The sequence below is a fragment of the Capra hircus genome, chromosome 24, assembly GCF_001704415.2.
Source record: "Capra hircus breed San Clemente chromosome 24, ASM170441v1, whole genome shotgun sequence".
NCBI classification, from domain to species: domain Eukaryota; kingdom Metazoa; phylum Chordata; class Mammalia; order Artiodactyla; family Bovidae; genus Capra; species Capra hircus.
Window position 1 is genome coordinate 30,337,154 of NC_030831.1, and position 22,050 is coordinate 30,359,203.

Sequence of the window (22,050 nt, forward strand, 5' to 3'; positions counted from 1 at the left end):
AATTTACATTTTATAACAATTACTACTACAGACTACACTTTACAGATTATTAACCATTCCAAACATTCTGATCCAACCCATTAGACCCCAAAGTCCTTTACTTCTGAGAAAACTGACTTCCCACTGTGGATGTCTGAGCAGCCTTTAAAACGCCCAAACCAAACTCTGAACTCTCATAGAAGCTGGGTAAAGGATAAGGGCTAAGAAAAGCATTGTCATCCAACCACCTTTCTGCTTTTTTGTACAAGCTTCGGATGAAACACAGTCACTCAATAAAGTCCTTCTGTTTCTCTCTCCATCCCTCCTGTTCTCTCTGCCCATTTGCCTAGAGAGGGGAACCCTAAACCTTTTGGAACCCTGCCAGTGGCACCAAAAGAATCTCTTGACTATTTTCCCAGGGAATTCCTGCCTTAAATGTCAGCAGAGTACAACTCACCAGCCAAAGCAGGGTCGGCCTGGACCTGAATCAAGGAAACAGCACCGGCTATCACGAAGGGAAAACTTGGACGGAAGGGGTGACGGGGGAGGGGCAGCGATAGAGCGGAAGGGTCCACACCGGTGCAAAGACCCCGGTTTTGTCAGTTTCACCTCACCGAGACAGGGAGGCAAGTTAAACTTTCTTTGATTCCTTTATGTTTTTTGATTGCTGTCTTTTTCTCTTTGGGTGGTGCGCCGAATCCAGCAACCACTCTGCGTTACTGTAACAATAATAAGGTAAACACCTCTTTGAAAAGCGAACAAAGCTCCACTGAAGTGCTGTGTTGCGGTGCCTGTGCCTGTGGTTGCCACTGCTGCTGCTGTTGTTTTGTTTGTTTGTTTTTAATGAACTTGCTGATACATAAGTGCTCTGCGGGGATTCCTATTGCTGAGATTCATGAAAAGGAAGATGAGATTTGTGAGTTGCTACTGAGTCTTGTCCCTGCCAGCCTGGAGACTCTTCCTATCTGATCCTGAGGCCTTGCTGGCATTTTTAGTATGTTTGTTTTGTCTTCAATCTCTGAACACATGAAGGAATACTAAAAGTTCTGAGGGCCATGGTGGGGAAAGGGGTCTACAAATCCCACAGATATACATCAGCACCCAAGGATAACAACATAATATAATAGATTAAAAATCAGGAGCAAAGTGCATCCATCCACTAGTTTTTGTCAAGTACTTGTTATTTACATTTACCCTGCCTTCATTTTTTTCATATGTTACTGACCCACAACTTCACAAAGCTATTTAACTAAAAACTCACAAGTTTGCTTGACATACAAGACTGACTTTAAATCAATGTCCCAGGTTACCATCCTTTTCCTAAAGGTAAGAAAGTCAAGAAAACTTCATCAATAAATTGTTATTCCATCTTTAAATGAATTTAGGCCTTTTTAAGGTTACCAGTGGTGGCGGGGGGTGGGGGGAAATTTAGATTTCAAATCTTTGGTTCTAGTCTTCAGCCAGTTCAAAACAGGTCAACTTAGAAGCTATTACTTATATTCACCAGGGCTCCCACCTCATACTTTTTGCACGATCATAAGTCCAGAACAGCTGATTTCTTTCATTACTGTATCCTGCATGCATTGCCATAAACAATCCTATTGGAAGTTTCTATCCCTAGTTTAAAGAAAAGCCAGGGAAGTAGGTAGACCGAATGTAGCACAGGAAGGTCAGTGTTACCATCTCAAATATAGAAAGGATAATAAAGAATATCTGAAAAGAAAAACTACCTCCAGGAAGTGAAGGGTTAATCCCTGGTCAATTCCGAACTTCTCTGCTGAGAGTACTAATAAGTGTGAGTTGATGCCAATTAGGGTGGCCCTTCCCTTGATGGGAACAGCCATTGCTTAGGAACTGGACTGTCAACACATTCTACCAGGGCAGTGATCAGCCAGCCAGAAGAAAGGCAACGGGTCTGAGAAACTGTGGTAACCAAGTGCTGTTGGCGCTTTGTAAAGTGGTGCTGGGAACCGCCACCACCATGGAGTGAATGCTAATGAGCCGAGTGCAACTTACAGAGAGTGGATCTGAAAAATGTCCCCCCTAGTGACTAGCAGCCCTAGAGAATGCCACGTTTGGTAGGCTTCTGTGGCTAGCACCACAGGCCTCATTCTCAAGGAAGAACATAAACCTTGCAGCACTGTTCCTTGGACTCAAAGACCTCACAAGCACTTCTGACCCAATGTCCAAATCAAAGTTTTCAAATTAAAGAAAAAAGAACATTTTGCACTTAAAAAACATCTCATTCAAAAATCTGAATAGTAAACAGCTGTAACAATCAACAGGAAATAATTTTTGTTGTTGTTCTTTTTTTAATTAGAGCATAATTGCTTTACAATATTGTGTTATATGACCCAGCAATCCCACTACTGGGCATATACCCTAAGAAAACCATAACTGAAAGAGGCACCTGTACCCCAATGTTCATGGAAGCACTTTTTACAATAGTTATAGGACATGGAGAAGGAAATGGCAACCCACTCCAATATTCTTGCCTGGAAAATCCCATGGACGGAGGAGCCTGGCAGGCTACAGTCCATGCAGTTGCAAAGAGTCGGACACGACTGAGCAACTTCACAACCAACTTCACAATAGGACATGGAAGCAAACTAGATGTCCATCAACAGATGAATGGATACAGAAATTGTGGCACATATATACAATGGAATATTACTCAGCTATATAAAAAAAGGAATGCATTCTAATCAGTCCTAATAAGGTGGATAAACAGGAAATATTTTAAGTGTTCTTTGCAGATTGCCATAAATTCTCTGTTGCCCTCTTACCAGAGTTTGTTCTGACTTGCATGTTTTTTCAAAGGCTGAAACCCCTGATGAACAGCCATCAGTATGCAGTCACATTCTTAAAGGATATAAATTCTTTGTTATCTGAGAATGCTGGAAACAGAAATAAAGAGCTCCTCTGAAATTCACACTCAAAATTGTAATCCCTCTTTCTCATGAGAGCTTTTCAACCATTCCCAGTTCTCAAGTATCCAAAAGAGACAAGAAAACAAGAAATTGTAACCAAGATGTGAAAACATAACTATTTTCTTCTTCTCTCTCCTCTATTTCTTTCTTGCCACAGTCCATTCTGGGGGGAAAAAAATGCTCCTATGTGAAATGAGGCAGTAGGTAGAGAAGCAGGGGGTGGATAAAGAGGGTCCAATAGTGAGTTGTTATCACAGGTCTAGTTGCCAGTATGATGTTCATTATACTATTAAAAAGTAACTAATTAAAATATATAATTATAAAATAAATGTACCAGTGATAACAGAGTGCCCTATATCAAGGATGATGATTATTCCAGTTCTAGGTACTTGTGGTCCATTTAAAGAAAGAAAAAAATGAGATGGTAATACAGGCACTAACTGTCAGACCTTCCAAAGTTCACCAAACTCTTTAGTCGGGCCTGCCTTACCGGCACACAATCTGTGCACTTAGAAGGGTCCCACACTTTCTTTCATATCCTACTGTTGCAAACTGGAAATTCCTCATAATTTTTCAAGGAGTCCTGCATTCACTTTTCACTGAACCCCTCAAATGGTACAGTCAAGTCAGTCCTGTCCTTGGGTTTCTAGATATTAAATTTACTTATAGTTCCCACCTCACTGGAAAAGACTTCAATCCTGGAAAAGATCGAAGGCAAAAGGAGAAGCGGGCAGCAGTGCATGAGATGGTTAGATAGCATCACCGAATCAACAGACAAGAATTTGAGCAAACTTGGGGAGATAATGGAAGACAGAGCAGCCTAGCATCCTGCAGTCCATGGGTTGCAAAGAGTCAGACACGATTTAGTGACTGAACAACAACAAGCTAGTTCCCAATAATTTTGTGCCACCCAACCTTTATCTGTTTAAAATTTGCTACTTCTTACCGAACAATTGTTCACATAACAGTCAGGTGAGACTCTAAAGCAGTCTTATATCCTGTTACTCAAATCAGTGCTGCACAGGCTCCAAGGGACCTGAAGTGATCTGCAATACTTTAAAAACTGCTTCTGTGAGCAAAAACTTTGCATAGAACCCACTGGCTCTGTCGCCACTCAAAAACAAATGCACCAAAGACTGAATCTCACTCAGTTCATCTCAACTGCTGGATAATGCAAATCCGTGCTCTTAATAGTCGCCCAAATTCATCTGTACACAGAACAACAACAACAAAAGTTCTCAGCAGTTCCCTGTGGTGGGAGGATTTCAAATAAAGATTTGGGGAAATCCTCATTTTCAAGGATTATCAGCTAAAGAAACCTAAAGTGAGCCAGCATTTTGTGTTCCTGAAATGCCCTGGGTCTTTAGCGATCAGGTAGAGAAAGTCATTTCAAGTTCAAATATAACTTGGCGATTGCCACATGGTGCCGAATCTTTCCACCCCTAAGACTTCAAAAACCCAATCAGACAAGTGGCCGTAATCTGACTCCCGGCGCACTGGGAGCCGTGGGGCTGGCAATGTGAGCGCTGCACTCTGGCTGGGGGAGGCATGAGTGACAGACCCGCAGCGAGGCGGTGGGGGTAAGTCTTTCTTTGCCTTAAGGGAACAATGCTGAGGCTCGGATGAAAGATGAAACTTGGGACTCTTTTATTACAGATACGTGTGCTGCTCAGGCAGAATCTAGAAGGGAACTCTAGGGCAGGTGGTTCTTCCAGGGCTGGGTATGGGCATACTCATAAGAGAGGCAGAGAGAGGGCAGAAGAAAAAGGAGCATGATTTACAGCAAAAATCCTCCATACACTGGAGACCTATGAAAGCCCGAGAAAATGCCTCTATGGAGTCTATGGAGGTAAATCTGTCATCTAGTATTTTTCATCAGAAAAATCACTCATCTAGGGGCTCAGCTGTCCAGAAGTGGATCAGGCTTGGGGGTTCAACTAGAAAGTAATGTTGTCGGGCTCTCTACAACCCGGTCACATCAACAAACCCCCTTTGTTCTGGAGCAAAACGAAAAAAAGCACAACAAATGGTTTTGATGCGTTTCCAGGGAGTGTGAACAGGGAAGGGAACGTTGACGATAGATAACTCAGAGGGGCTGTGAAAGAGCTGGGCTGAGCACTTGTCAAGACAGAGGTATGTATGTGCCGCCAGGGGACCCTGGGGTTCACAGCCCTCTGAGGTTGGTCATTCTGCCCTGGAAAGAGATCAGATTCTGTGGATTTTCAAAGAAAGCTAAAGGCATGCTCAAGGTGTCTGTTTGTTTACTTCAGGGGTTAGAGGGGGGTTGTTTTTATTTCTCTGGCTGATAAAGGTTTGAAGCTTTCTGAAAGAGCAACTGAGCTTCTGAGATTGGGTCTCTGGAGAAAGTGCAGAGAATGAGCAGGGAAGGTGAGGGAGAGGGTGCAGGGAGGAGGCGGCCTGTGCCCAGGGCATGCCTCTCCCTGGCTCCCTGTGTGGCTGCTGAATGGGACCTGCCGAGTCCTGCCCACCTGGCTGCCTTAGCTTCCTGCCTCTCCCTTGCTTCCCACTAAATCTGGCCACAGAGGACCAGCCCCTGACATAGCACCTTGCCCTCTGCCATCCTGGCTACAGCCGTGGGCTGCTGGTAAGTTCTAAAGCCACTTTTGAAACTTCTTTTTTCAATTTGTGAATTTCTCCCCTTTTGGGATGCTTGTCATTTCTCCCCCAGGGCACCCTAGCTGGCTGCTTGGCTCCAAGCACTGTTTTTGTCTATTTTCTCTTCCTCTAGGGAGTGTGATGTCAATGTCCTCCCAGCTGGGGTTTCTCCTAATTGCATGATTTGTTTAGAGTTGTTCACTGGGACAGGGGATGCTCCAGACAGACGGGGTTGGCTGGTCCCCTTCTGGAGCCACCTAGGCTTGGGCAGAAAATGGGTTTCGCTTTCCAGCTCTGTAGCAAAGCCCCATGTCAAACCAGGGCCTAAGTCAAGATCCTAAAGGTCAAGGCAGCATTCCCCTGGCCCTTATGGGCACAGTTCTCACCCACTGGCTCAACCAGACCGGGATCCTGGGGACTCGATGGGGTAGGGAAGGGCCTATGCTCAGTAGAACTGCGATAACTAATCTGTTAAAATACCTGGCTTTCTTGCCTGCCTTCAGGCGTGTTAAGTCCCTTCGGTCGTTTCCAACTCTTTGCAACACCATGGACTATAGCCCATAAGGCTCCTCTGTCCATGGGATTCTCAAGGCAAGAATACTGGAGTGGGTTGCTGTGCCCTTCTCCAGGGGATCTTCCCAATCCAAGGAAGGAACCCAAGTCTCCTGCATTAGCAGGTGGGTTCTTTACCACTAGCGCCACCTGGGAAGCCCACTTTCTCGCATCACCCTTTTCATAGTTCCCTGGGATGAGTCCGTTAAATGCTTCCCACATTCCATCATTCTCTCCTACACGATCACAGACCAAGGATAAGGGCAAATGTCACTGGGATGATTGTCCCCCAAGAGGAATCCTAGTCATTTCTTGCCATTAATATCCTCAAAGCTCATCCCTTCTCAGCTGTGAAGATCCCAAGGTATTAGCAGGAAAACAGTAGAGGAAGAGAGGGTCTTTCTTCCCAAAGGCTGCCTTGCTGCTCCCCTCAACCTTCACCTCCCTCCCCACCAACCCTCCCCACCCCCTCAAGGCACACAAGCTCCAGCAGAAGAAGTACAGGCAGATTTAGAGAAGACCATCAAGAAGACACTAGAGAAAAACCGCTTTCCAGAGCCTCCTGCTTTGAGGCCCACGGTCTCCCTGACCACTCTCCCCTCCCCCAGCGGCCTTCCGCCCCTCTCCCCAAGTCGCTGTCCCCCTCAATTGGCGGCTAGGGTGCCCGGGCCGCTGCCCGCAGGCACTGGCCTCCAGGATCCCTCTGGGAGGTTTTTATCAGAGGTGAACATCAAGGGATGGGGAGTTAGCCCAAGAAGGGACGGCCCCTCAACCCTGCAGAAGTACCGCAGAGGCCAGGATGCCCTTCTAACCTATCCCCCGCCTCGAGCAATGCCTGGGACCCGGGAGTGGGCGGGCTGCCCGGAGCCGCCCAGCCCGAGGGGCCGCTCCCTGCGCTCGGAGAGGCGCTCCGGGTCCCGGGCGGCCTGCGCTGGACGTGTGCCCGGCCTGCCTCCTCCTCCGGACCAAGCGGGCTCTCGGACTTCTCCCCACGCTGGACAGGAGAGCATGGCAGTGTCCCTCGTCCCAGTCCTGGGTCCCAGCTCTGCTGTGCGAGTCCCCACTGCCCATATCAGTCAAAGGAAATTCTCAAAAGACAGCCTTCCTTGCTTCCTCGCAGAACACCCCTTCATCAGAGTCTCCACTGGAGGAGAGAAGTGACAGTCAGCTCTTAAAATCCATTTCCAGAATGCCATTTGAACCAGAAAGTGCAAAACTGGAAAAGACCTCTCTTTCTTATGGCCGTAGGTTCCAAATAGAAATGACACGTAAAAAGTACATTGAAAACGTAAAAAGTTGCTCAGAGGGAATTAACTACAAGGTAAATATACTTTATTCTTAATTCTTTAAGGAACTTGATCCAGACATTTTCCTTTCTAGGGACAATTCAGATACTTTTTCACTGAAACTGGATGATCTTTGGATATTAAATCAAAGGGGATCAGAATGACAATCTCTTGATTATTAATTAAGGAGATAATTAAGTAGTTAAGGAGATTTTCCAGAAGCATCCCTTCTTTGTATGCAGATGACCTTCAAGGAGGCTTTATATGCAAATACACTTTGGTGGGAGGTGCCCCACAATGGGGCAAGACTGAGGGCCTGCTACTGCTGTTTGGTTTGGTGGCTCAGTTGTGTCAGACTCTTTGAGACCCCATGGACTGCAGCCCGCCAGGCTCCCCTGTCCATGGAATTTCCCAGGCAAGAGCACTGGAGTGGGTTGCCATTTCCCTCTCCACAGGATCGTTGTGACCCAGGGATCGAACCCACGTCTCCTGCATTGGCAGGCAGATTCTTTACCCCTGAGCCACCTGGGAGCCCGAGGGCCTGGCCATCTTCATCTCAGGAGACTCTGATTCAGTAGCTTCTGATGCCAATCTTGCTTTTTCTTTTCAGTAAGTGTGGACCTTTGTGTACAAGAGAAAGTATCATGGTGGCCTTCAAAGGGGTCTGGACACAAACTTTCTGGAAGGCAGTCACCGCGGAATTTCTGGCCATGCTTATTTTTGTCCTGCTCAGCCTGGGATCCACCATCAACTGGGGTGGAGCAGAAAAGCCATTACCTGTCGACATGGTTCTCATCTCCCTCTGCTTCGGACTCAGCATCGCGACGATGGTGCAATGCTTTGGCCACATCAGTGGTGGCCACATCAACCCCGCTGTGACGGTGGCCATGGTGTGCACCAGGAGGATTAGCATCGCCAAGGCTGTCTTCTACATTGCAGCTCAGTGCCTGGGCGCCATCATTGGAGCCGGAATTCTCTACCTGGTCACGCCTCCCAGTGTGGTGGGGGGCCTCGGAGTCACCACGGTACCATCTTTAGCTGTTGTTTTCAGTCTTGGACTCCCAGCAGCTTATATGGAGTGCTAAATGCCACCCTGGTGACCTAAGAGTCTTTCCTAAAATTGCTAATTTATTCCCAGGGGTTGTCTGATAACTCTTGATAGGGGTGCAAACTGCTTCCAGCCACACTGAATATATCATATAAAGTGATTATTTGCTGTTGAGTGACTTGAATAGCACTAAGTCTGGGCAGCACAAAAATTATGTTGGGTTCTTTTTTTCCTCTTTCTCTCCATCCCAGTGACTGCATTGACTATATATATATAACATAAGACATTTTTATTACAATTATTTGTTGGTTCACTAGCAGAAGGAACAGTTTTGTTTGTTGCCATGAACATGAGGTTTAAAACATCAAGGGTCACACTTTAAAAACTGAATTGGCATTTGATCCTGGTTTTGTTCTTAGCTGATTAAGTATATCATTTGTTAGCTCAGCACAGGGGTTGATTAAAAAATCACACACAGTTTAAATTTTAATTGAAGTATATATTAATTAATTTAAACCTAATTAATGAATTTAATCTTTGCTTTATAAAATTGCAAGACTCTCAAGAAACTCTTTTATAACTTAAGTGCAGCAGTAGCATATTTTGCTTTCTTTGTAGAAAAGAACATTCAGCACAAACTCCCACTTGGTCATTGTAAGAGTAATTAATTATCTGTGCTGGCCCAAAATAAGTATTTATTTTTGGGGGGGGGGGGAGATGCATGTCTCAATCAGGGGTGGAATAGAAGACTCAAACTGACCATCAGTTTTTATAGGAATAAAACATGCCTTTCACAATGATATGTTATCACAGAAAAGGTTCTCTTGTCAATTCAGATGGAGTATTTTTCTGTCTCCAGGTTCACAGAAATCTTAGCGCTGGACACGGTCTCCTGGTGGAGTTGATAATCACATTTCAGTTGGTGTTTACTATTTTTGCCAGCTGTGATTCCAAACGGACTGATGTCACCGGTTCCATAGCTTTAGCCATTGGGATCTCTGTTGCAATTGGACATTTATTTGCCGTAAGTTTCCAAGTTCCTTTAAATAACGGATCCACGTTGTTTAGCCTCACCCTTCAGCTGGCCTGAAGATGTTGTGTTTCACAGCTGAGGTTCTTTAGTATCCAGCCTCTTCTGTCCATTTTAGGTTATTGTTTTGCTAACTTTGTGATGAGAATGTTGCTAAGGCTGCTAACCTTTCTGTAACTGACTTGGCCAACAGTGACATAATGCCATGAAGGCTACCTGTTAGTAACCCTGTTTCAGCAATGTCTGAAGTTGTGTTCTTTTTCCCTGTAGATCAATTACACTGGTGCCAGCATGAACCCCGCCCGATCCTTTGGACCTGCAGTTATCATGGGAAATTGGGAGAACCACTGGGTAACCATCATGTTCTTTGTTCTTATTTTCCTGAAGTTGAGGACAATTAGCCATAGAGCTTTTTTTCCCATTATTTTGCTCACTAGTTTCTCTTTCACCCAATTGTAACCCCCCCACCACCACCACTTTATTACATCTTTCATAAAGACTAGGGACAGATTTTATCTGCTGTAAAACATTTCATATCTGTTTTGAGCCTTTAGTGATAGTCTTTTTTTTTTTAAGCACTGCTCTGCACACTGTATTCTGACAGACTCTGGCAGAATATATTGTATATGGAGGTTGCCTGGCTGTAACAAATTAAAATCAGGGTGGTGAAGTGAATGTGGTGTTTAAATAATTGAAAGTAAACCCTTCCCAGCAATGACACATAATATGCTTGCAAAACAATAAAAAGAAGAAAAAGAGACATGCTTAAAAGAACCTAGCAAAAATATTTACCCTTTTTGTTTACAAAAGCATGAACCCAGTTAATAGTATAGAAGTTGGAAGCATTTGAACTGCAGATGGTGAGGAACAGATAGTGCCAGTGCTTATGCTATTATCACCATAACCATAGCTGGAAAATAAATGACTTTCAGAAATGACACACTTCTCACATCTCATGCCTACCCTACTTATTAGTGTGGGGGCAGTGCTTCTAGAGAGCAGAGGTATCCATTAATACCACAGTTGATTTCTTTTCAATTGTTCCTTACCAAAAAAATTTAAATCCCTTAAATGAATAATGTGGCAGTTCTGAAGACCTTTTACATACTGACTTACAACAACCAATAAAAATAGGTGTATATCAGCCAGCTTCAAACGGGGCTAACTTTTATTTTCATGTATATGTTGTGAATGCTTTTTTACACCTTTTATTTTCAATTCATGAGTGTAAGACAATGTCTATTATGTTTTTTATTTTATTGCTGTATAGTTGATATACAATTCTGTGTTAGTTTCAGGTGCACAGCAAAGTGATTTAGTTATACATACAAATATATGAATGTATATATATATTCTTTTCAGATTTGTTTCTGTCATAGATGTCGCTTATGTTTTAATGTCATGCATACAGGGGTTATTGACACAGTCACATGCATTCATCTGTGATCTGTCTTGCAAATGAGAAGAAACTGCCCCACTGCTATGTGCATTCACTTCTAAGAAAAGTGTACCAAGTCTTTATGAGTAATCTATCCCATTAAATAAAAGAATGAACACCAGTGATCAAAAGCTAGGATTTGGACCCGGCCATGAAAAAGCTTAGTCAGCAATACTATCCATGCAATTGGTCATTTTGCCACTGAAATTCCCATGTATGTCTCTAAAGACCTGCCACATTAACGGGAATGGAAATGCAGTATACAGATCTCAGGGCTTCCCAGGTGGCACTAGTGGTGACCCACCTGCCACTTCGGGAGATGCAAGAGACACCAGTTCAATCCCTGGGTTAAGACGATCCCCTGGAGGAGGACATGGCAACACACTCCAGTATTCTTGTTTAGAGAATCCCATGGACAGAGAAGCCTGGTGTCATGGGGTCACAGAGAGTTGGACACAACTGAGCAACGGAACACAGTATATAGATCTTATGATAAAAGTACAGCTTTTAGTTCAACTTATACATTCAAACAATTTTTTTATTTAAAATTTAGAAAAATGAAAAATTTTAATCCATGAGGGCTTTAAAATGTAGATGAAAACATGTGTTTTTATTTATTACTTGAGTTGTGATACACTAGTTAAAATTTGAGTGGCAAAAAAAAATCCTTAGTTTGCTGACTGAATCTAAGGTTCCCCTTGTTGCTATAACACTTAATCCTACTGAAAACTAATGTCCATTTTGTAACAATGGTTGTGTAAAATTAACAATTAATTTAAAGTATATCTGTAAATAGGTAGACTGATAGATGAAAGTAGCAAGATATTCATGATGAATTTTGTGTGTGGTATCATAATATCTTTTAGTCTTCTTTTCTGGATTTTCTGGATTTTTTCTTATTTTCTGGATTTTCAGCAGTAAAAATTCTTTACCTTCATGAATTTTAAAAGTTAAAGGGCATTATAACTTTGGGAATAGCAACTTGAAACTGAGATTTTTTTTGAGAGCATGCAGCCAGATGTCTTCTGAATAAGTGTTTTGAGGGAATTGTAATTATTTAGCAGTCCTTTGTCTCTCTTGCGGAATTTGTAGCTCATGGAACAGAGCATACCAAATGAGATCTTACCAAAGGAATGTAGCACAAAGACATTTAGAGGAGGGCTCTCATTTCCCCTTTGAAAGGGCATCAAGAAGGTAAACTCTGACATGGTTTCTTTCATGTTCAAGATAAGGAACTTGGTTCTTGCAGCCACTTTGTCAACAATTTCCCTGTAAAGTATATGTGTTCCGCTTCAGCTTAAGTTTGAATTTTCTTTAGACTGTGCAATGAGGGTGCTAAATGAATTTAATTTCCAGAGAGTGTTTTAACCCAGAAGCATTCATCTGATTTTTTTTTTTCAAATGAGTGAAGTGTAGCATGTGTGTGTGTATCTGTGCTAAGCTCTTCAGTTGTGTCCAACTCTTCATGACCACATTGACTGTAGCCCACCAGGCTTCTTTGTCCATGGGGTTCTCCAGGCAAGAATACTTGAGTGGGCTTCCATCCCCTTCTCCAGGGGGTCTTCCTGACCCAGAGATCGAACTCCTGTCTCTTATGTCTCCTGCATTGGCAGACAGGTTCTTTACCATTAGCAAGTATAATAAACAGCATAATGATTCAAAAGAGCTTTGAAATCAGACAGACCTGAAATCCCAGCTCAGCCACTTGCTAAGCATAAATTTTCAAGCAAGCTTCTCACCCTCTCTGCATATCCATTTTCATACCCATAAAATGGGATAATAATAATATCTATCTCAAAGATCAGTTAGAATAAAATGAGTTAATTCAAGTTAAGCACTGAATACAGCCAGCCCAGAGAAAGTATTCAATAAACAGTGTTTGGCGTGCTGCAGTCCATGGGGTCACAAAGAGTCAGACACAACTTAGTGACTGAACAACAACAACTGTTGCTCAAGTCCATCTGTTGAATGAATGTCTAATACTCTACAACCTGAAAGTGAAAGTCTTGGTTGCTCAGTCTTGTCTGATTCTTTGCAACCCCATGGACTGTAACCTACCTACCAAGCTCCTCCTCTTGCCTGGAATTCTCCAGGCAAGAATACTGAAGTGGGTAGCCATTCCCTTCTCCAAGGAGTCTTCCCGAGCCAGAGATGAACCCAGGTCTCTCGCATTGCAGGCAGATTTTTACTGTCTGAAAGCCTATAGTCTACATGTACTCTAAAGCAAATGTTAGAGTTTATCCAATCTCAAAACTTAGTTTATTCTAGACACATAACTAATATGATAGAAACTTCTAGTCATTGAATTAAAATCCTATGGGATGGCAAATCCTCTACTCACCATCATCCATAAACTCAGCACAGATTTTTCTACCAAGTCATCAGTATAAGAACCATGAGGATAAACGCACTCTGTGAGAAGATTAATGGACAAACCTTGAGGTTTTCTCTTAAAACAAATCACCAAATTTCAGAGAAAAAAACATGTAACATAAGGAAAGTGACTTATAGCCAGCCTAGTCCCATGCATCTTTAAATTGTCTAGGAAACATGGAAAGGAGCAAGTTACTATGAAACTGGAACTCTTCAGTACTTTACAAGTATTATTTCAGTTTAATCCTGACAGTGGTGAGCTGTGTATTATTATTATTCCTGTTTTGCATCTGATGGAATTAAGTGTTCATAAAGTTATGTAATGGATGCAAGCAGTCACAAAACTGCTAAGTGGTAGACCTCAGATTCCATTTATCATGCTGTACTGAATAATTAAAGCCCCAAGTGGTACAATCTGTACTGATTGTGATTATGCAGAAAACCAATATAAGATGGCAATATTAAGAAAACAAGTATTGATACTCTCCAGAAATTTTTTTCTCTATTTTATTTAAATAAGTTTTAGTGTCTTTTTAATTTATAGTACCGCCAAAGAGGACCTATCTTTCAGGATTATCTGAAAATGGAAAGAACATAATGAAAGCAGGAAAAGAGAGGAGGAAACAGTCTTCTTATTTTCTGTTCAAAATGTTATTTAGTAATATATGGATCTCAGATGTAGATTTAATGTGTTTTCTTATTTTGTTTCCAAAGGTCTCTTTTTATGCATGCCATATTTGCTCTCAATTTAAATCAGCAAAGTTCTATATTCGTGCATTATTCAGAGAAATAGTTTTACTCTACTTACACTCTGTAACTCTTCCATCTTTCTCCCAGATATATTGGGTTGGACCAATCATAGGAGCTGTCCTTGCTGGTGGCCTTTATGAGTATGTCTTCTGTCCAGATGTTGAACTCAAACGTCGATTTAAAGAAGCCTTCAGCAAAGCTGCCCAGCAAACAAAAGGGAGCTACATGGAGGTGGAGGACAACAGGAGTCAGGTGGAGACCGACGACTTGATTCTAAAACCCGGAGTGGTGCATGTGATCGACATTGACCGGGGTGAGGAGAAGAAAGGGAAAGACCCATCTGGAGAGGTGTTGTCTTCAGTATGACTAGGAGACAGCACTGAAAGCAGGCAAGAGCCCTTAGAACTGTCCTCAGATTTCCTTCCACCCATTAAGGAAACAGATTTGTTATAAATTAGACATGTGCAGGTTTGTTGTTTCATGTCATATTACTCAGTCTAGGCAGTAAATATTTCATTATTTACCAAGGAGGACTGGAAGAAACCTATCATGAATTTCAAATCTGAAAAAAAAAAAATCTTTTTGAAGTATCCTCAAAGCAAATGTGTTTCTAATTTATCTATTTGACATTAATTGATAATCAATTTAAAATGCTATCAAGATTTTGTTAAGGCTTTCCTGACATATCTATCACATAGACATAACCTACCAGCTTATTTCCTCTTCCTTGTAACTGGTATTGTCAATCCTCCTCTGAGTATTTATTCTTTTAAATCAAGTTTGTCAATGGCAAAATACAGAGTATGTCACAGAGTCCTGCAACATTCAAGAGAGAAAATATAACAAACTCTTTTACACGCAATCCCTTATGTTTAAACTACCTTGGCAAATGAATATTAATGAGTCATTGCTAATGAGTTGTTTTCATTTATATTTCAAATACCCAACTTTCAACCCAAATTTCAGTTCATAATATTTCTTCCTCCTCCTCACTGTCTCTAGGGTAAATATGGATCTAAAGCCCAGATATTTGAATAATGTTCATAAATTCTTTATGTTTATTCACCTAATAAAACATCTACATCATAAGGCACCTAGTGAGACTCAGGACAAACAGACCTGAAAGACTGTATGTGGGTGGGTGGAAACTTACCGTCATACAGAAATCATATGGAAAAAGGCAATCTGTATGATGGTTTCAGATAGTTGATCTGTTTTCAGTGCATATCCTCAAATACAACATGAGGTTAACAATCTAAACTGTTAACCACTTAACCATTTGCTTATTTTTTTTCAATTTATTGGCAAAACTGGGGGGTTTTTGTTTGTAATTTTGGTTAACTGTACTTAAACATTAGCTGAGACATATTTTTGATAACAAGAACATAACTAGTTGAGTTCTGAGTTTTTGTTAATTATTAAGCTCTGCTCGTTCTAGAAGGTGTACACACTGGTCCTGCCAGCCCCAATCGCTGCTACCCTCCCACTTCTCCTGACATTTATTGATAATCTTCACTGTGCATTTGTTGATCATCTTCATCGTACATGTAATGAAATTTTAATGAACTAAAATACACAAGGGTCAAGGAACAACAAGACTGCAAAATAAAAGGGTGAAGATCAAAATCCTCTGTATTCCAAAATGACTAGATGACAGTCTTTCATTTGTAGAGATATTGTATGTAACCTAATGTGGTTTTTAAGTATTTTCATTATTGACTCATTTGTTTGTCAAAATAACTTTTTTTTTTTCTGTACTGCTTCGCCTTATGTCGGTAAAATTGTCTCTAGAAATGCCAGTTGCTGTCATCTAAACCCCAGTCTGTTCTAGCCTTTGTTTTAGACAAAGAGCTGCAAAAGTCGATTTCACTGAACAAAAGGTAATAGTAAAGCAAAAACCTATCACTGCAAAGAGTGGCTTGTAAACAGCTGATAATCAAGGGCTTTCTTCTCCCACACACAGTTCCAACTGCGTGTCACTTTTCAGTGTTAATGGCAGTTGTGTGTCTGTTGCAGTGAGATAATGGACCACTATTAAATCTGATTCTCTTCGGTGCTAGGAAAGGAATGCATAAGGTTCCAAAAGAGACATCACACCAGGGGAGTCCCCAGAAGTCCCACTGTCATCTTTTCAGCAGGTGCCTAAATCCCAGGTCCCTTTGGTGGCCGTCCACACCCTCCATTACTGAGGCACACTGCTTCCTGCTTGGGACAGCATCTATAGGAACTAGGGTATATTTCTAAGGATGGTTTATGCCCATCTTTTCAAATGTTTGCTCAGTATATCATTAAAGGCTTAAAACTGGGAGTGGTTTAGCTCAAAAGATAATGCTATCAACCATAGGCAAACATGCCAGTTCAAAAATAAGTGAGGTTAGCAAGGGAAAGGGTCTTCCCTGGTGGCTCGGAAGATAAAGAATCTGCTTGCAATGGAGGAGACACAGGTTTGATCCCTGGGTCAGGAAGATCCCTTGGAGAAGAGAATGGCAGCCCACTCCAGTATTCTGGCCTGGAGAATTCCATGGACAGAGGAGCCTGGCCGGCTACAGTCCATGGGATCACAAAGAGTTGGTCACAACTGAGCAACTAACATACACATCAAGGGGAAAAAGGAAACATTTTTTGAATACACTTAAAGTTTACTGGTGTAGGATCATTTTTATTCAGCCATATGGTTTACTTCTTATACAGTCAATTTTACACTTACTGCCAGTTAGAGCATTTGATAAGTTATCACTAGAAAAAAAAAAAACCCTCATGAATTATATTTTGGTCATTTGTTTTCCAGCAACAAGCAGAGTACCTGGCACTTAGTAGGTATTCAAAACAAGTGTGTTAGTTGAGAAAATATATATATACATTTCACATGTAATTTAAGGATATAAATAATTTTCTTTTCATCTTTATTTTGTTCAATATTTAATAGAAGCATGAGTTCAAGGGCTACTAAGGGAAGGCCATATAAATGTAAAAACCATCGAATATATTTTTGCCTTCTACTATTTTAGGGGCATGCAGCGAATGAAAGCTTTTGCACTTTCCTTTCCCCGCATATGAGACAACATATTTTGTATTTCACTCAAGGCTCTACCAGTAAAAAGTAATGAAATTGTACCTTTCTAATGACATCTATGCAGCAGGGGTCTTTTGCCTTGTGGATGACACCAAATTATCCAAGTGTATTAAGAGACTGGGGCTTTTTCCTTTAATCCCTTCTTATTAATGAAGTGCATCATGCTGCTCCCAGGAGAGTGCTGCTGACAGATATACAGAAAAGAGATCAGAGAGAAAAAACTGGAAGGACATAAATGAATTATACCCAGCCAGGAAACGATGCCAGCCGCCTCTTCCCTAAGGAAAAGTACAACAAGCGCCGCCCCCCGCCCGCCAATTGTAAGGCGGTCCCTACATTGCAAATGTATATAGTTTGTCAAAGGAGTACAAAGGGTAAAAGTTATTTTTTAAGTTTCCAGGGCTTTCTTTAAAATTGGGGGTCCAGAGTTTGAAAGTATGTTTTCATTGTAGAAGATGGCATTTTCTTCAAAGAGTTCTCAACCTTTATACTGGAAGGAATATTTTCTGGTATCTAAATAGTTGCTTAAATGTAAGATTCTTACACTTCATTTCTTCCAATTGATGTTTTTCATATATTCTTATACGTTCCCTCTTTTGATCCTTTTCCTGATGCAGTTGGTAGGTTCTGGCTCAGTCTTGAAGATTTTATAAGATTAGAAATATTTTGCTAACATGTTCCCCTGGTGGCTCAGATGGTAAAGAATCCGCCTGCATTGCGGAAGGCCTGGATTCGATCCCTGGGCTGGGAAGATCCCCTGGAGGAGGGCATGGCAATCCACTCCAGTATTCTTGCTTGGAAAATCCCATGGACAGAGGAGCCTGGTGGGCTACAGTCCCTGGGGTTGCAAAGAGTCCCACATGACTGAGCGACTAAGCACAGCACACAGCACATGACAGAATTAGTCTATCTAATTATTAGAGGTCTCTTCTTAGACCATGAAACCAGGCAACTCACTTACTGATTTAAACTCCATAATGAACCAAAAAATTCCAAAATAGACTAGCACATTCAAATACTAGAATTGATCCCCGTGAAGCTCTCTGTTGCAGCCTGTTGACACTGTTTCCACATGCTGTGAACATTCGACAGATAAATTGCCTTTGTGACAGCTGAGAATGACAATGTGAGCCCAATAGACCAACTTATCAGACAAGAGAAAGCTGATATAAATTCTCATCATAAGCACTATAGAATATGCAAACTCAGGCTATTTGATACCTGAAAGTCATTCTGTCTTTCCCAATATGTTGATGGTGTCAAAATTATTAGAAAAGTGTGTTTACTCTCTGGAAAATGTAATGTAGCAAAACTCACTCTCTTTACCCCAAATTGTGTATATTTGCATTGCTTTCATAGTACTTTACAGATCACTTCAAGACAGCTGTAACTTTTGAAACCCTCTTCCCTAAAATACATGCAAGATATTTAATCCAGGGCTTTAAAACTGTGGCTACTCACTTTGGCAAATGACAATAACCTATGAAAATACAGATCAAATAAATGTTATGCAACATGTACGATAAACATTAAACTTAAAAGCAGTTATAACATTACCTATGCATGTCAAAATTCAAGAGCTAAAAAATACACTGAATTTATATAACCCATCAGAATGTATTTCTAGATTCTCCTCAGGATTAATTAAGTAAACATGCAATTTATAAAACTATATAAACAATTGTTTATCACTTTTATGACTCAAATCACAATAAAATTGTAATTCATGATAAACTAGTAAGAATAAACTGAACATATGGTTATATTCACAATTATTCATTAACTGAAACGTTATTCCAGTGTTAGAGCTAATGTTAAGGAGATTGAAACTGTAATGTCTAATATTTGGAATAATCTATTAAAGTGTTAGCACTGTGGTTAATTTCCATGAATTATGTTGATCTCATATTACTAAGCTTGTGCAAATAAAGTGTTTAATATTTTAAAAGGTAAGCATTGTATTTGATGATTTTGAAAATTCATCCACAGCTTTTGCTCATCTCATCTTGAAGCATCATTTAGAAGGACCAGGAGGTTTAGATATTTGAGTACAATCAACACCAAATGAAATGGTGGTTGAATCCATATAATAAAATATATTTTTGAGAGCCTAGAGAGTACACAGTATGATAGGTCCTCATATAGACAGTGAAAATGTTTCTGTGGGCTTAATTCTAAATGTTCACATCTGTCCAAAACAGACCACTGAATATCAGCTATCATTACAGAGAATCAAAGAGTGAAGACTTAAACAACTGTGACTCAAACGAGGCTGGTATTGCAAAATAGACGATCCATCCTTAGGGCATTTGGCAAATTCTGCCTACCCAGATGGATAACGTAGCCTCAGTGAGTATCAGTTAACTCTCTTGGGTTCTTGGTTGGAACCTCTCAATTTTGAGAGGCTACAGACCTGCAAGGAAGGATTGAGGACAATCATGTATGTAACATGCAACCCATCGGAAGAGTGGTGAATGCTGCCTTTAAGAGCCAGGTGGATGTGAACCTCATTGCATTTGTCACATTGTAGTGAAATCACTGGTGTAGGTTTCTCTCTCCCCTACTAGGTTTTAAACTCCTTAAAGGCTGAGACTGTGTCTTATTCTCAGCACTGAGAACTAGGCTTGACATTTCTCTCAATAAATCTTGTTGCATAAATGAATAAATAACTTAAAGAATATCTCAATCATTAGGAAATACCACAAAGCACTGTATCTTGATCTAGTTGGTTTTTACTGTATAGGTGTGTGCAAAATATTTGAATGCATATAGTTCCAGTTAGGAGTCCAAAATTAGCTCAAACGCTAAAGAAAATAAAAGGGAAAAATGCACGTTAGAAAGAATAAAACACTAATTGGATTTCTAAAATTTATACCTAATGTGTAAGCAACAAGACGTGTTTTAATTGCTATATTTATATGATGGCCAGATGTTAGATGAAATTTAGCTCTGTGAGTATTTCAGCAAGAAAAGTATTTTAACAAGCATGGGAAGCTAGAAAATAAATGTCAGCTCGATCTTAGATAATTATGCTGCTTGGAAAATGTCCAAAACAGTATGTCACCTGAATTAATTCTTAATATTTTTTAGTTTTTTCTACATCTTCACTCCTTGGGTTTCAAGAAGACATTAAAGACCCCCAGAACATAGTTGAGCTCTGCTGCCTCCACATGTTCAGAGGTCTTTGAGAAACCATGAGCATAATGTTTGCAACCTCTGTGCATAGAATAGTGATAGCGCATAGCTAGTGCTCAATAAGGGCTTCCCTGGTGGTTCAGACAGTAAAGAATCCACCTGCAATGCAGGAGACCTGGGTTCAGTCCCTGGGTTGGGAAGATCTTCTAGAGGAGGGCATGGCAATCCACTCTAGTATTGTTGCCTGGAGAATCCCCATGGAGAGAGGAACTTGGCAGGCTATAGTCCATGGGGTCACAAAAGAGTCAGACATGGCTGAGCGGCTAAGCATAGCCTTCAGCACAGTGCTCAGTAAATTCAAGATGGATGACTGGATGGAAAGATGGAGGGGTGGATGGATAGATGGATGGGTGGATGGATGGATGGATGGGTGAAAGAAAGAAACTCTCCAGTCTGGAAGAAGTAAGTTAATCTTAGAATAGATGGATATCAGAGCCTGTGTGCCTTCTTCCTTTAAAAAAATATTGGCCAAGGACCAGAATGGTAGAGGAGAAACACACAGATTAGAATAACTATCAATTATGAGCACACATGGGGTGTCAGATTTTCTAAATATTGGTCTCAATCTGTTACTCTTCAGAACTCATTGTGGGGCCAGCATTACTATCTTTCTCATTTCCCAAGATGAGTGTCAAAGAGATTAAGCAAACTACTCAAACTGTACCTAGTGGTAAAGCAAAACCAGGAACTCACATCCCTATTAATCCCAATCCCTCATGTTGTTTCCCTAAGTCACACAAAGTTCTCTCTTCCATCCATCAGCCTAATTTCCCATAAACCATCAAGTGGCAAGAAACATCTTCTCCATACTAAGGAAAATCTTTACATACAGCATCAGTGAGGGATAATAAATTAAGCACTACAGATCTGGAGTACCTATTACAAATCTTAGACAAGATCCCAAATAAGAGAATAGAGTTGACTGCTACAATGTGTTTCCTTTAGATTGGGTAATTTAAGAAATTTTGATTGATTTTTATTTACAAAAATATTATAAAGTATTAAAGATGATTTTCAAGAGTTGAGGATTGATTGCAAAGGTGCTGATTAGCTCTTCCACAATTAAATAATGGTAATAACATGTACTGTGCACTAGACATATATTTGACACTATGTAAAGAAACCTTACAAAGTAGATACTGCTATTATTCCCATTTTATAGGTGAGGAAACTGAGGTCTAAGATGGGTAAGTAAATAGTTCAAAGTCAGCTACCAAATGGGGGAAGTGAGATTTGAACCCAGGCAGTCTGTCCAACAGACTCAACTCATAGTAGCTGTCCTGTACTATCTCTTACCTGAGGTTGGGGGGTTTTAGGCCTCCAGTCATGTCAACATTCATATCTGCTTTTTCCAAGCCTTTGATTCTTTCTTACATGCTAGACTTCAGCATGTTTGAATCTCTCAGCTGTTCAAAACTTGACTGCTGGTTATCATTTTGACCACCTCTGAAGGAAGACTGAAACCCTCCAATGCAAATGCTACAAAGAAAAATCAGCTGAACTTTAAAGTGTTTTGGAAAGGGACTGCATAGCCAAAAAAACACTTTCTTTTATTGAACAGGGGTATGACAGATACTGCTCACTTTTTATCAATAGCCCAGATTTCCTAACTGGTCTTTAATTTACCTAATCTGACAATTTCTCTCTGCCCTTCATTAAGATAATTAATATATATCTTAGTTCATCTTTACCTATTAACCACCCAATCAATATGTATGCTAACGCACCTATTTTGTTCAGGATCCTATAGAAAGCTTTAATAAATTATAATTTATTTAAT

At 40.8% G+C, this 22,050-nt stretch overlaps 1 protein-coding gene across 3 annotated transcripts; it reads left to right on the top strand.

Annotated features, from left to right (window-relative positions):
* Positions 4,327 to 19,028, top strand: AQP4 (aquaporin 4). Of its 3 annotated transcripts, none has more exons than XM_005697024.2 (5): positions 4,327 to 4,489; positions 7,974 to 8,388; positions 9,271 to 9,435; positions 9,712 to 9,792; positions 14,090 to 19,028. In XM_005697024.2, exons 1-5 carry the CDS (start codon positions 4,458 to 4,460, stop codon positions 14,366 to 14,368), a joined length of 972 nt encoding a protein of 323 aa, XP_005697081.1. In that variant the 5' UTR covers positions 4,327 to 4,457; the 3' UTR covers positions 14,369 to 19,028. The 3 variants fall into 3 exon arrangements, with proteins under 3 accessions (XP_005697081.1, XP_005697083.1, XP_005697082.1); XM_005697026.3 differs by lacking the exon at positions 4,327 to 4,489 and adding an exon at positions 4,534 to 5,042; XM_005697025.3 differs by lacking the exon at positions 4,327 to 4,489 and adding an exon at positions 5,252 to 5,514.

Excerpts from the sequence above, each read along its gene's own strand:
- AQP4 (XM_005697024.2), top strand. The coding sequence starts at position 4,458 with ATGAGTGACAGACCCGCAGCGAGGCGGTGGGG. Across the intron at positions 8,389-9,270 it reads GGGGCCTCGGAGTCACCACG|GTTCACAGAAATCTTAGCGC; the intron begins GTACCATCTTTA and ends TTCTGTCTCCAG. Across the intron at positions 9,793-14,089 it reads GAAATTGGGAGAACCACTGG|ATATATTGGGTTGGACCAAT; the intron begins GTAACCATCATG and ends TCTTTCTCCCAG.